Source organism: Vanessa atalanta, chromosome 3 (genome assembly GCF_905147765.1).
Source record: "Vanessa atalanta chromosome 3, ilVanAtal1.2, whole genome shotgun sequence".
In the NCBI taxonomy this organism is placed as follows: Eukaryota; Metazoa; Arthropoda; class Insecta; order Lepidoptera; family Nymphalidae; genus Vanessa; species Vanessa atalanta.
Window position 1 is genome coordinate 8,961,068 of NC_061873.1, and position 14,716 is coordinate 8,975,783.

Genomic DNA, 14,716 nt, shown 5'->3' on the forward strand with positions numbered 1-14,716 from the left:
CATTAGCCGCAACTTCGTAGACTCACTTCGGTTTGAATTTGACTCTGACCTCGACACTCATTTGGAATTGCATGATACGTCTCACCACTCTGTTTATTTATATAACCTACTGTTGTATAATTAATTGCATGTCGAATTTTAGATAGAAATTATTAAACGAATACGTTGCCAACTTCATTCTCTATACGGAATGTGATAACTGAACTCAATAGCTAAATACAGTGGTATATTACAGTAACTATTACAAAACGCAGATTACGGGGTAACGTGAACAGAAATCCGAGCTCGGGACAATATTACGATTACGTCATTCATAGAGTAAGTGCATTAATGTTGGCAGCGGTGGCGCCATCTTTGTGTACCTCGGTAGGGGCCTGTTTCTGATGTGAAAAGCAGTTTTCCGAGGAGTAAATAATAGAATGTCAGTCTGAAGCTAACATAAAAAACTAATGTTTCTTTCCCATGTTATTTACCCTACGTAGATAAAACAAAATATGTTAACTAGGCAGTTTTAATGTTTGTTGCATAACATTTTTTTAAATATTGTGTTGTTTTTTTTTTTTTGTAAAAATATATTAAAATTAATCTCTTTGTAGTACAATTACGCACATACTTCATAATGTTAGTCATTAAGTTAACTTGGAGTAAGGTGTTATATTGTAAAATGTATTTTATTTAATACTAACTGTACCTGCGACTTTAACCGCGAAAAATTTATTAAACTTTACTTACAACACCCACCCAACCCACCATTATATTACACAAGGGCTGAAATAATAAAACAAAGTAGCCTATGTGAAGGACATAAACTATCTCCATACCAAGTTTCATCGAAATCGGTTCAGTTTAAGCGTGAAAAGGTAACAGACAGTGTTACTTTCGCATTTATAATATTAGTACATATTGGGAGTTTTATATATGTATAGTCCGTACGTCGATTCGAAATTAACAAATACAAAGTTATTAGGAAATATTTTTGTGAGGTGCAAATTACATACGCAATTGCTGCAACGTGATACTCTAAGTAAGAGTTCCCACACTAGCTAATGAAACTTTGCAAAGCCAACACGAGACCGCGCTTATTTAGAAACGACGATGTCGAGCAGATGACGCCCAAACAAATCTCAATATCTGGCATATGGAATGAATATTTAGAGTGAGACAACACAACAAACGTTTCTCCTTACAGTTATAAGAACATCGAAAATAGATTGTGCGAATGGGGTTACACGCACCTGTTATTTAGCTTTCAGGCTGAAGGTACGAGGGGAGGCGGGGTTACAGCGCATTCATTAATAATGGCCCGCAAAGAGACGCTCTTATTTACGACCTGCGGCGACTTGGCCGAACCACATGCACGCGATCCTATGCGCCGCGCTGGCGAGGCGTAGCTAATACCGAAAATTTAAACATTAACTCTAAAATAACACGAGATAACTAAAACATCACGACACATAAATTTATTAGGTTTCATTTAATTTGTTTTCGTATTTATTTAATCTGTGAAATCGTTGACATCGACTAATTCGCTAATCATGTTTTACGTGCCATGTTCAGTTACTTATTTGGCTGCTACCATACAGGCTTTATAGCTGTCAAATTGACAAGCAATTGATTTGATACATTCGTTTTACGTATAAGGTAAAGCCAATACAATAGGGTGGATTGGAAACTATAATATACTTGATCAGTCAAAACCATCTCTGTACATTGGTACGACAATAGTTTTGGATACACTAATATGCAATAGCAGAAAAAATAAACACGAGAAAACGTAACATTCGATATATGAGTATCATGTTTTGGATGTACTGTTAACTTGCGCTATATCGATTTAATAAGAAGTCGATTTGCATACCATATAGGTATTTGAATCACCAAACATCTACTAACACATGATGATTCGCAATTTATTTGTGTACACGATATTCTTTGTACCTAGAATGAATTTATTATGACTCACAATTTTTTGCTAAACATCTAAATTGAGCGCTTGTTTTTTTTTATTATTATTATTACGTTCTAATATATTTGAAAGAGAGGTAAACAGCCTGTCTAAATCTATTCTTCAGCACGTCCTTTATACTGAGAGGAATCAGCCACCCAACCGCGTTTTGAAATAGGAAGGGCCAATCATGAAGTGCTAGTTCATGATGTTACAACAGAAATTGATCAAATAAACATCGCATCGTACTAAATTCGTGCATAAACAGTAAGATTGTCGGACTAGCAGGCGAGATGAGGTAAGCGACCTTAAAAGCCACTTAGCACACAGTGCTCTTAGTGCCGCTTGCTGCGTCTCTTATTACTTTGATAATATTTCGGTTTATAACGTCAGTGTCAGCACAACACTTCGATACACCAGTGAAATATTTTGCCTCTTGCATATTTTACAATTAACAATACACGCCACTAATTCATATCGGTAGTGATATATCGTTTATTCACAATTGTATAAAAAGACACACGAACTAGTATATATATTATAAATTGTATATAATTATATATTTTCACCTTTTCACAGCGATTACTATCGTTGATATAACTTAATGACATTTAATAGTCAAGTCATTACTTGCAAGATTTTGAAATTAAATACATGGTATGAAATAAATTTATTAAGAGCAAACCACGGCCGTTATGGGTTGTTAAATAACAACAGCAAATATCAGTATATGCCAATAGAAGTCTTTCATTTCCGTGCCCACATCACGGATCCGGAACTCAATTCTGTACGTGTATCATTCAAAGAAGAGCGAACGTTCAGTTCTGACCAAAGGTCGGAAATCAAATTCAATGATTCCACAATATTTTTCCAATTTCTTACATTTTCTATATAAAACATGACCTTGACGATCATTTCTTACATTATAGAATAAACTTAGGATTTGTTAGATGCTCGAATTTCGTTCAGAATATTCACATAAACACATTCAATACTGCCAACGCGGTTAATCTACGTACAGTTTGAAATTCTAAGAGATAAGTGCCATTAAGCAACAAGGAATCAAATGAGGCGAGTTAATTAACGTTTATGCAGCGTCATCCAGCAGGTACGGACCCGCGGTTTCACCTGCGAGAGCGATTTCACCATTTTTAATTAAATGCGGGAATAGCAAATAATAAAATACTCAATTTTAAAGGGTTATTTTGTTAAACATTTTTACTAAGGTAGCATTGTTTATTGATTTAATAAGCTACATTAAAAGAAAGTGTGATGTGCGCATTTTACTTTAATAAATAATATTCGTATCTCGAGATACGAATCTATTATATTTTATTTTAATAGTCATAATGATCATAATGTCCATACGCAATACGTTTATTTTTTTTTGTTTTAGGTCTTTTGAATTAAATGTAAATAATATTCTAGAAAATTGTATGAAATAAATCGCGAATTATGCCTTCATGCTCCTAACTCAAGTACGTCAATTACAGCGATGCGCTTCAAGGAAGCTAACCAATTTCTAAATTCTTCGTACATTTAATTTAACTTAATTGGTATATGGCAGCGGTGGACCGAGAATTTTAGCCTCTTTGTTAAAAACGCAAATAGCAACATCATCGTCTATTCGAAATATTGAATATGGTCTATTCTTGTGACCGTATTTAAGTTTATTAAAGCATAAAATTAAGCAATCGTATGTCACACTTTTGCGTATGCTCAATCTTAATGAATGATACAGGAAACTCGGCGCGTGCGCAGTGAGTTGATGTGGAGATGAGATGCGTGGGTGCACCCCCGCGGGCTTATTTATTGTTCAACAATTGGCTATTTAATGCTCAGATTAGATGCGACTTGCTCTAAATAATATAAATAGGTCGGATGTCATAATTAATCAATCTTAGACGGCATTTTTGTGTTACGTGAAGAAAGGCGTGAAATGTGGTGTGAGATTATTGCTTGCCCGCGAATGGTAAACGAATTATCAATGTGTGTTTAGTTATATTAATTGTAAGATTGTGTGAGTGCTGCGTTTGGCGTGGGACGGAGCAGTGCATTTTTTGCGGGCATAAGATGAACGGCAGGTCATTGAACTTCATCGTCTCGAGGACACCGAATTCGCCAACGAAGCGCATCTTCCTTAAATTACAATTAATTAAACATTGGCCAAAAATATAAACTGTTGCTAATTACTTCTTTTATTATATTAAATTAATAGAAGACAGTCCTGATTGTTTCCATTTATCAAGTTGGGAATCATTAATGAAATAACACTAATTATGATATGAATTAAAATGCAAAATATGTTTTTCGTATATTTGGTTACTTTTAATGTTAATTATTACCGTTCTCTTGGATAGAGCGGAATTACACGATACTTAACTAAAATGATTGCCAAATTATTTATCGCTGATTCAGATTCGTTTCATTCATATATAATCTAATATATATAGGTATGTAATAATATTAACTATTGGAACTATATCATAAATTAGTATAACATAAAATTTAATACCAAATACTCAGAATATTGCCGATATTTATATGTGAACAATTTACCTGCATTTATAAAATGATTTGCTTAAAAAGGTTACTAAACTCTTTATTTGTGCGACACAAAGCCACGTGGCACGTAAAATGTAATCTTATAGAATGTATTACGCTATTAAAATGTTTAAAAAATAAACGTTTCGAGACGAGACGGCCGCAAGAAGTGTATAAATGAGCCTTTAGAGTTTAGATGTCACGCTCGAAGGCGCGCGACGCAAAAACGAGCGCACGTCGTCATCGCATCGTGACTGCGGTGCGGCCTGCACTGTCTTGTTGCATACTCGACTACACGGCTAACAAATCATTCCCAATTTGTCTGAAATTCAGTGTGCAAATATAAAAGAATATTGCGGTCCGCTTGACTTTTACGTTGCAGATTCGAGATTGGAACCTCTAGTCGATACGGTTTACCTTATGTAATGCCCTCCCCGATTCTGTCCGATTTCATAATGTCTTCGTTTTCTATTCTGTCTGTGCTGTCTCTCCCATATTCTTATGTGCTGACTGCACTTTATTTTGATGTTAGAATGTAACGGCTATTGTCAGTTAGCATTTACCGCACATAAAAAAGGACATACATTTTCTACATACAATCTTATGACTTATATTTTGTACCATTAATTTAGCGTCTCTCGATGAGCCATTTGATAACGATGCTTGTACTGCAAACTATCTCGACAATCTCGCGACACTAACATAGTTTAAATCAATATAATTTGAGTTATGAATTTCTATATTATGGTACTACCAATCTCATGGAATTGTTCCCATTCGTATCCAGCGCGATATTGTGGACGGTTTGCGTGTCCTCGGGCAGGTCACGCGCAGTACGCAAACTTGTTCCAGCGCACTTTCACCGTGCTTTGCCAGCGCCAATCTTGCGCACTCGCTTACACATCTGAATAATGTCCTATTCTCGCATGAGCCCTTTTATACTTTTTGTTATAATCCTTACGATTACTTGTTAAAATGTATTGTTATTCTGTAATAACTTCGCAAATATGTATTTATCGTTTTTGACTGATATTTTTACTAGATAAGTTTTCTAATTAGTTATAAAATTTTGTTTTATTACATATTCAATGATGCCTCAGTTGTGGATTGTTTCTTTTTTTAAAGTTATTTAGATAATAGTAAGTCATCAAATAAAACACATTGACCGGCTAAAACTCTACACAATCAACGGGGCGGGCGGAAGTGTGGCAGTGGCGAAAAGCTCGCAACTGCATGAGGAGAAAGGAAGCGGCGCGCCGCGCGGCGTGATAAGGCAGCCGGCTGGCGTCGCGCGTCGGGGTATGGGAGGGGGGGGGAGCGGCGCAGCCGAGGGGTCCGGTGCGGAGTGAGGGGTGCGCGCGCAGCGACGCCCCGCGCCGCGCCACTCGCCTCCCGTCAGTCGCCTGCCGACTCCGCTTGTGCTTGTGTGACTCGCGCCGCTCTGTGCACCGCACTCGTGCTCCGAACACGACGCGTGCCGCCCTACCGTGGCCGCGAACGCGACCTCTACGCTACCGGCGAATCGTTTTTCCTAACTTACGTGCGACTTGCTATGATTTGACTTTTGGACATTTACGCTCCCTTACCCGGCTTGTTTACCCCTCATCATGTAAGTGTTACCGCTCATTATATTAGAAACGTTCGTAATTCTTAAATTCGTAACTCGCGTTAAAGTGAGCATCGTGAAAGTTTGTGAATAAAACTAGTGTTTCTATGGTATCCTACACTATTATCGTGTTCTTGTATAGCTAGTGATCCCATAATTTGTGACATCGGAATTCTATTGATGGCGATTTCCGAAATTCGACGGAAAATTAGAAATAATAGCGATCAGTGCTCGAGTGGTATGCGTTAGTTCAACGGTCGCTCAGAAGTTGTCTGCGTCCCCGCATGAGAGCTTTCGCATTGGGTAACTGGACCCACTCAGTGCATTGACGAAAGCGCTGCTAGCGCTTTTGCACGAACTCCCAAAGTTATAAAGCTTCTCTCGTATTACTTACTTTAATAAGCAACTAATACAAAAAATACGGCATAACCCACCGAATGAAATTGCCCTTCACACACGAACATGAATTACGTCATTCGGAAACAATATTTTCGTAGTTTTATTATAGTTGCTAAGTAATGTGTCCGATACTGGTATGTTATTTGTTAAATTTAGTAAAATTATCCATTAACTAATTTTTAAAAGTCATGTATAAATCGTTATAAAAAACTTATGTTGAAGATATAAACTAAAAGACGTTTAAAGTTTATTTTATGGTCATTATCCGAAATGAATAATTCAATATAATTTTTTTTTAAAAAAGTCTTAATGTCTTATCTTTAAAAAATGTTAAATTTATGAAAAACTCCTAAAATCTTACTAATGTAAAGATAGCCGTTATCGAATCTGATAATTTAGAGATAAATCTCCACCATATTCAGAGATATGTATCTTTTATAAAGTTTTGTGGTGAACAGATTTTACGCGATATTTTTTGCAATCACAGTTCGATTTTTATTCCATTTGCGTACTAATGAAAAAAATATAATTGTAATGTATAACCTTTTGCATTTCCGAAAATATTATAAGTAAGACCTAAATTTAATGCAAGTCTTACAAAAATGTATAAGATTATAAATGTCATAAAAACTCGTTTGATATTCAGTATTTCCTTGTAAAATAAAAAATAAACATTTAGTAATTTCAAAAATGGAACGGATTAACAAATTAAATGACACAGATTGTGCATGTGTTAATTTTCAAAATTGTCGGTATATTGGATCAGCTAAACTCCACAATGGTCTGTTTGCACCGTTTCATCTACGAGGGTAACAGCTGGCTCCGCTACCTGCTCACAACAATGAAACCTCTGTCAATAGAGCTCGCTCTACTACAATATTTTTGTTTTATTTTATTATTTTAAATTCTAAAACCGCAAAAAAGCACGAGAGGCTATGAAACTCTTTTATATTCAAGCTTTTACAGAATAGTTCTTCAAATAAAACACTATTTGATGTTACGAAAATGTTTAGCCCGTATATAATAAAAGTGTCATCGCCGACGTAGTTTCCTTATAATACTTCAAATAAGTAAGTAATTGTTTTATAAAAATATACTAAAATTCAAGTGGACACTTATATTTGTTATCCTAAAGATTTTTTATCTTATCTTTGTAGAAAATAAACGGACGTGAGACACGAATCCAAGCTGCAGATTACTCGACTAAATTAATCATTGATAAGAAACTGTTACGCTAAAGATAACTTGCCCGTGTTCTAAAATGTCATTAAAAATAAAGACAAAGTATAAAATTCGCAAGGAAAATTTACTAATACATGTACATATATATGTAACAAGTATATGTTCAATTAAATATCTAAAAACGTATCCGTGAGACATTACAAGATACAAATATACGCATATTTGTAAATAAAGTGACTCGAGATAAACTTTGTACATATTTCTCTTGTTGATGTATTTTTTGTATCGTTTTGGGTGCTATCAGTTTAATGTAATGCTACACGAGGGCTCCCAACTTCTCAAGCAGTCGTCGCACCATGTTCGATAAGGCGTGCACATTAACGACCGTACTGCAGCGATAGCGCCGGAATCGTGTAATTTGCGCCTCGTAAATTTTAAACCGTCGCAAATTTTTCGCCTCTCTTGCTAATTACTAGTCTGCTAGCGTCCCCTGAGGCTGCTTAATGTGCTTCGTACATGTCCCGAATGCGAGAGCAGTACTGGTTGCAATCTGCTCCGCACAGGTAACAATGGCCTTTGTTTTGACTGCCGGAACTGACCTACGTGCTCGACTAAAATTTGGTTTGCTTTGCACAGTATTTGCATCAATTTGTTCGGTCTATGTAAGTCATATTTTAATCAGCCTTTCTCACTTTTACAAGAGACAATTGTTATGAAAAGAATAGGAAATAAAGTAATTACTCATAATCTCAGCGTCTCCAATTCACTAGTTTCATTTTATAAAAATTGCTTACGACTTATTGAAATTATTATTTTAAAGAGGTCTTTAAGCTTATGAGTCAGCAAACACGCGTGGCCAACGAATGTAGAGCCGTGCGCAGAATAACCAATGACGATAAACTTCGTCGACGACATCTTATGAATCTAGACTTAATTCTCCTCCCCGATGTTTGTATTGCACTAAATTATATTCAATACTGATCTAAGTGTTACGAATATTAATACAGCATTTTCTAAAATGTGACTGCATTATTTCGATGAAGGTAACTAACTAAAACTTTAATGAGTCAATAAATAATGCACGAATACATGTATATTTGTCAAAGGAGTATTGCACACATTGCACTGTTCTTCTCTTAAAATTATTTGCAAAATATTGTAATTGTGAACAGAAATTCTGACTTCTTCTGAAAAAGACTTGTTTTTCATTATAATTTCGTTTCGTCTCATTCAAAACATACTTTTGTTAAAATATTTATTTTTGTATAATAACTATATGAATTGGATTGAAATGCTAAATAAAATCAATATAATTGTTGATTGTTCACGTAGCACAGAGGTCAATTGGCAGTCAACACGTCTAATAAAAAACAGATGAACTACTCTACATAGAACGTAAACATTAACAAAAAACGTAAAAGGTAAAACGGAATAATAATATACAACACAATGTCTAAAAGAAATTATATAATGAAAGTATGATTAATCAATTTGATTTAATAGATTAAATTTCGAATTTCTTAAAAAGAGTCAGCTTAACTCCGTGTAAACAAACATTAAGCTTGTTGGACTATGTAGTTGCGCATTGCAACCTTTTCATAATGGACAAGTCTTATTTGAGTTCGAACTGGTAATAGCTTGTAATAGTGAAAATAAAATGATTTATTGTAATAATGATTATTTGGAGCGTGTCACGTCTGAAATGAAGCGTGTCGAAGGCGACCGTATTGATAGTTTTTGCGCGGCCGGCGCGGGCGTCTGCGGCCGGCGCGGGCGCGGCGGAGCGCGACACCACAGCCCAAGGTCATCTCCCGCTCTTGCCTACTTCGTTTTCCGCTTTGTTATTTGATGGCCTCGTCACCGAAACACTTTTTATCTCCTGGACTATTTGTTGTCCCATTTAATTTCTGGTTTCTGTCGTTACTAAGTACGAGCTTGAACAGCGACAACAAAGAGGACCAACGTTAACCAATTTAGTTTTTGTGCACAGAAAATAAACTATTTTATAATCGATTGTGTTACGGTTTACGACGTAAATTAGATTTTAAATTTAATACTTCCTTGTAGCTATAGTAAGTCATGTAAACGTTTTAATATCAACGTGATTCTCTTTTGTAAGTACAAAAAACAGTTGCATGCTCCAATGATATATTGTATTTTTATTATTAAAGATGCCGGAATTAAAGCAATGCTATTGCGTCAAAATGTAATATAACTTATTTCATTACTAATACTAAATTTAACACTTGTTAAGAAAATATTTGTTACTCATTTTTTCATTATTTTGATGAGTTCTACTGTAATCGTTGCCTTTATCTATTTTTGGAAGATTTCAAATTCTTCTGAAAATCATCATTTTCCTGGCAACTTAAGTCTTATTAAAAAACTTATCACCAAATCGTGTTGATGAAACTAAAGTTCAAATTATCCTGTGACGGAAACACAGATTTTAAGATTAAAAAAAATAATAGTAAAACATTATTATATAGCGGCTAACCCTATGGGAAATTCCGATTAACAAAAGAATTTACTAGAAGAAAAAAATACAAACATATCCTGAAAATGTGACCATTTTATTACATGTAGTGTATTCTAACCAAACGCTAAAGTAAGAAAACCTTACTTTTTAATTCGAATATAGACTTTTATAAATGTATTAAGTTCTAACATAAAAACGTAATATTAGTCAGTAGATAAATTGAATAAGTGGGACAGTCATAATCAACGTCGATACAAATGTCACGTTATAAAGTTCAATCGTGTGTGGGCAACGGCAGCGAGGGAAAGGTGCGGTTGAATGTGGTAATATACTAGGCATTCATTTACCAGCATAGTTATATGTTTTGTAATAGCCTTAAGAAAAATTCTAACAATTACTTTTAGATATTGGTGTTACTAAACAACTTGATTAGTCTATGCTCGCTCTTTGTACTCTGATTGTCTTGATAGCTCAGCGGTGAGAGCGCCCACTGATATGGTGGGAGACCCAGGTTCGATTCCCGGTCAAGACCAAGGATGCGAAGCAGCGACATGATGAATCAATTTAATGTTATTGCATTTAACCGCATTATCCGCAACCCTAAAATCATAGTGAAAATTTTCTGTATTGCAATTTGATCGAATCGACGATCACAAAGGCCCAGCCCAACTGTTTTTCTCCCCCCTTCGCACCACCCTCGCACCCGACCGCTTTCACGAGATTCTTATTTAGATTCGCTTCCGTCTGATTGCTCTTGGTAATCTTTTCACTGGGTTATTGAATGTCTTCCCCGTGCGTGTCGAGCATCTAAGAAACCCAGCCAGCGGCGCCTTAGCCGTGAAAGGAATCAGACGATATCCTTTGACGCCACCATTCTCAGTTGCTTGTTTAATGCTCGAAATAAAACGATGTCCATTTGCTTTGAGTTTTACTTATATGTGTGCTCGATACGAATACATTTCCGATCCGATTCGTTTCTTTCTTCACAAATGTCAGCGCAATGCGCTTATAATACAAGATGCTGAATAAGAGACGCAAACTTACAAAGCTTAATACTACACGGGACGCTCGCCTTTAATTTAATGTATATTTATTTATCGGAATTAAATTTTACTGATTCACGCTAACTAGTTATTTACATTATATTAAGCGTTCTAACTTATTGAAGAGATTAACTTTCTATGGAATTATGTGTACATTGAAACATTATAATTGCTGTTGACTATATTTATATTTTTGAAATTATTCTTAAGAAATTAAATGAAAAGAAAAATTCGAAGATTATGTTTTGTTATAAATATGCAACAATATGACATTTTGAGTCTTCACATAAGTGTGCGTATTAATATCTAAATTTACATATATTTGGTATGACATCACTGTACTACAAACACGACTAGCATTTTAATTGACTTGTTCAATAAGAAGGCGTGCTCGCCGTCATAATAATGCTACTACCTATATCCAACATAAAATTTGAAGATTGTGCACGGTGAAGAGCGCGACGATGCGTTGCCGCACACTGAGCTATTTTCAACTGGGTTATGCTTTAAATAGCGCATTACGATAGGATTTGGTTTCACGAGTTTTTCCCTGTTACCGGCCCCTGACGGCTACGTTCCTCTTCACGGCGCCCACACAGAGAATGTTTCCACCTCTAACACTCATTGGTCTGTTCGCTCGTCTCGTGCGTTTCATAATTTTTCTCGCAATAGCCCCAGCCCCGATTTTTAGTATCCAGAAGATATTTTATGTGACTATTAATTTTTGGCTGCAAGTAATGATGTCGCCAGTATTTACGTCCGCGTCTGGCTGGTGTTATTATTGGTACGACACCTGTTTAAGTCGCGCACATCGTGTTCCCGTAAATACACATCATCCACCACTGTCCATCACATAAAACAATCAGTGTTTTCATAACCATCATAATTTTCTATAAATAACTATTGCCACAAAGGAAACATTACAATATATTCAACAAAGTTAGTATCTCTATTATAACCACATCTAGGTAATCATCAGTGCTCGTTAATATATTATATTATAATTGACGATTGTAGAGATTATTAACACTTTGGTGATGAAAATGATTGTACATGATATATGGTCTATTTATGTTTAGGAAAATAAAATAAACATCAAAATAAGAGTCACTATTTGCTTATTTTGGTCTCATAAATAAAAATGTTTTAAGTGTTTTTCGAAATAGTTACTAAACAAAATTTTCAATCATTTCCCCTTTTTTAAATTATGTTATTCGAGGTATTATCTTCATAGGCAACATCTGATAACAGAAAACAATTAACCAAATTGAGTAAGTTTTTTTAAATTATTTAAATGATGTCATTGCCAACTAACATGATCTGACGGAGCTAGGTGTCGTGATGATTGCCTCGAATAATACCTATGTCACGAGCAAGAATATTGACATGTATAGCGCAGGCCTGGGAACGGCCGCCGCGCATGCTTTCTAACCCGGTAGCCGCTTGTGCTTGGCTCCGGGGCTGACCGCCCGGAGAATAACCATTGTGTTTTGTTGTTCGCAGAGTTGAGCCCCGCACCGCACCGGCTTGTTCGCTGACCGCCGAGCCGCTAATCTCGCTTTTTTCGCGCCCTACCGTCGCCAGCCCCGACCCACACCGGCCGCCGCCGTCATGCTCGCACATCAAGCACCGCTCGCCCTCTACTAAAATCAACCGTCAACATCGATACGAACGCGTGTGATAATAATATTTTAATACTTGCCTAAATAAGCTTGCAACGTCGGTGTCTTTAATTCTAACATAATTCTAAGATTAATATTTAGTAATTAATATTCGTTGAACCTCGGAATATCGTCGTGGTGTTCCGTGTTCCTTCGCGTGTGTAGTAGTGTTTGTAGTGAAGGGTGCGCCAGCGCCGAAGTGACACAGAATCAACTCGCCGAGCGAAAGTGAGAAGTGTATGCTCGGAGCGCGCGGGCGCGCTCGCTCCCCTCTGCATATGCGCCGCACTCGCTCTAAGTAATTGTGCGCGCTACTCCTACTCCCCCCAACACAGTGGCAACGATGGCAACCATGGTGAACATGAATAGCCTCCTGAATGGAAAAGACTCTCGTTGGCTGCAACTCGAAGTGTGCCGCGAGTTCCAACGTAATAAGTGCTCGCGACCCGACACCGAGTGCAAGTTCGCACATCCTCCGGCAACCGTCGAAGTACAGAATGGAAGGGTCACCGCCTGCTACGATAGTATCAAGGTAAGATTATTTTTTTACAGAATTTAATGTGTCCGGCAAACAAAGATACGGAAGACTAATATCACATTGTGCAACTATGCCATTTTTCATACAATTTTATTGACGTAATAGTTTCCCTATTATACTCATTTGCATGTTTAAAGAAAAGATTCGTAATCTAACTAATATTAAATATTGTGTTTTCTTATAATTTTCTATATATTTTTCCTCGGATCTTTTCTCATAATAAGATAATAAGTAAGATAGTAATGAAACATAGTGATGAAACATAGCTTTGATTGCAAAAATAACCTTTTTGAAAAAGAAAAGAATAATGTCATACTTTATTTTATGTAAATTATTTACTACATACAAGGAATAAGAAAATCCAAATTTTATTAAACGGTCACTCTAAAGCTATATATAGTCAAGAAGACAAACCAGAAAACATAATAACTTAGTATGAAACAATAGTCTAATATTTTCTTACAACATATTAAAAGAATTTGCAGTGAATTGTTTTAAATTAACTTTAAATTTATAAGTAACTTACTATTTCAGATTTTTTATGTTTCTAAAATATAATTTACCTTTTGTTTTTACCTAATTAAAAAAATACTAAGCGTTTGTTTTTACATACTATAAAATTAATATTTTTTCACTGTCAAAACTACTGAACGTCGTCGTCGTCTTCGTCGAACGAAGAATCGTCTACAGTAGTGACCTATTAATTTTTTGAAACCCCTTAATCTGCCCGACTCCCCCCCCCCTTTTCAGTAATTTTTTAATGTCCAGCGAAGCGGGTGCGTACCGGCTAGTGTTTTATATATTTTCTAACAATCATTACATATTGGAAACTAAAATTAAAAGGATGGTACCCGTAAACAGTTACATTTATATAAATATACCGTTACCTATAAAAAATAGTATAATGATCATCGCAAAATTTGCATTTAAATATTAAGTATGCGCGTGATGCTATATCCGTATTTAAATGACAAAGTCAAATTGAATAGTTTGCACAAAAAACAACTACATAATTTCTAGAAACCAATGTCCTTAAAACGTTACAGTGATTTTCTGCTTGAATTAGACAAAGCTTGAGACAACATTTTCACCGCCGCCATTTCGAGCACCGACCTCAAAACCAAGGCTAGCCTGAAGTGACGTCACCCGCCCCACCGAAGCCGTCTACCATTGTATGGGAATTGGCATCGTGCTAACATAATGAACAGAACGATGACTCGACGGCGCCTTGGCTTATTGTAGTCATTCCAGTCGATATGTTCCGAAGTTATGTAATTATTCCGTATCGGGAGTGTTTTGCTATTTATAACATTATCATT

General features: G+C 35.9%; 1 protein-coding gene across 8 annotated transcripts in view; it reads left to right on the top strand.

The window, feature by feature from the left end:
- The window catches only part of LOC125076826 (muscleblind-like protein 3), a 103,789-nt gene that overhangs the window by 38,762 nt on the left and 50,311 nt on the right, over nt 1–14,716 (top strand). For 7 of the 8 annotated variants that reach the window (XR_007120725.1, XM_047688525.1, XM_047688520.1 and 4 more), the window contains exons 1-2: nt 5,864–6,098; nt 12,702–13,391. Coding sequence is in view for 7 of the 8 variants with exons in the window: in XM_047688525.1 (XP_047544481.1) it covers nt 13,203–13,391 (189 nt within the window). In the remaining variant the exon portion in view is untranslated. Of the gene's footprint in view, nt 1–5,863; nt 6,099–12,701; nt 13,392–14,716 lie in introns of those variants that run through there. The other variant, XM_047688521.1, reaches the window with a different exon arrangement.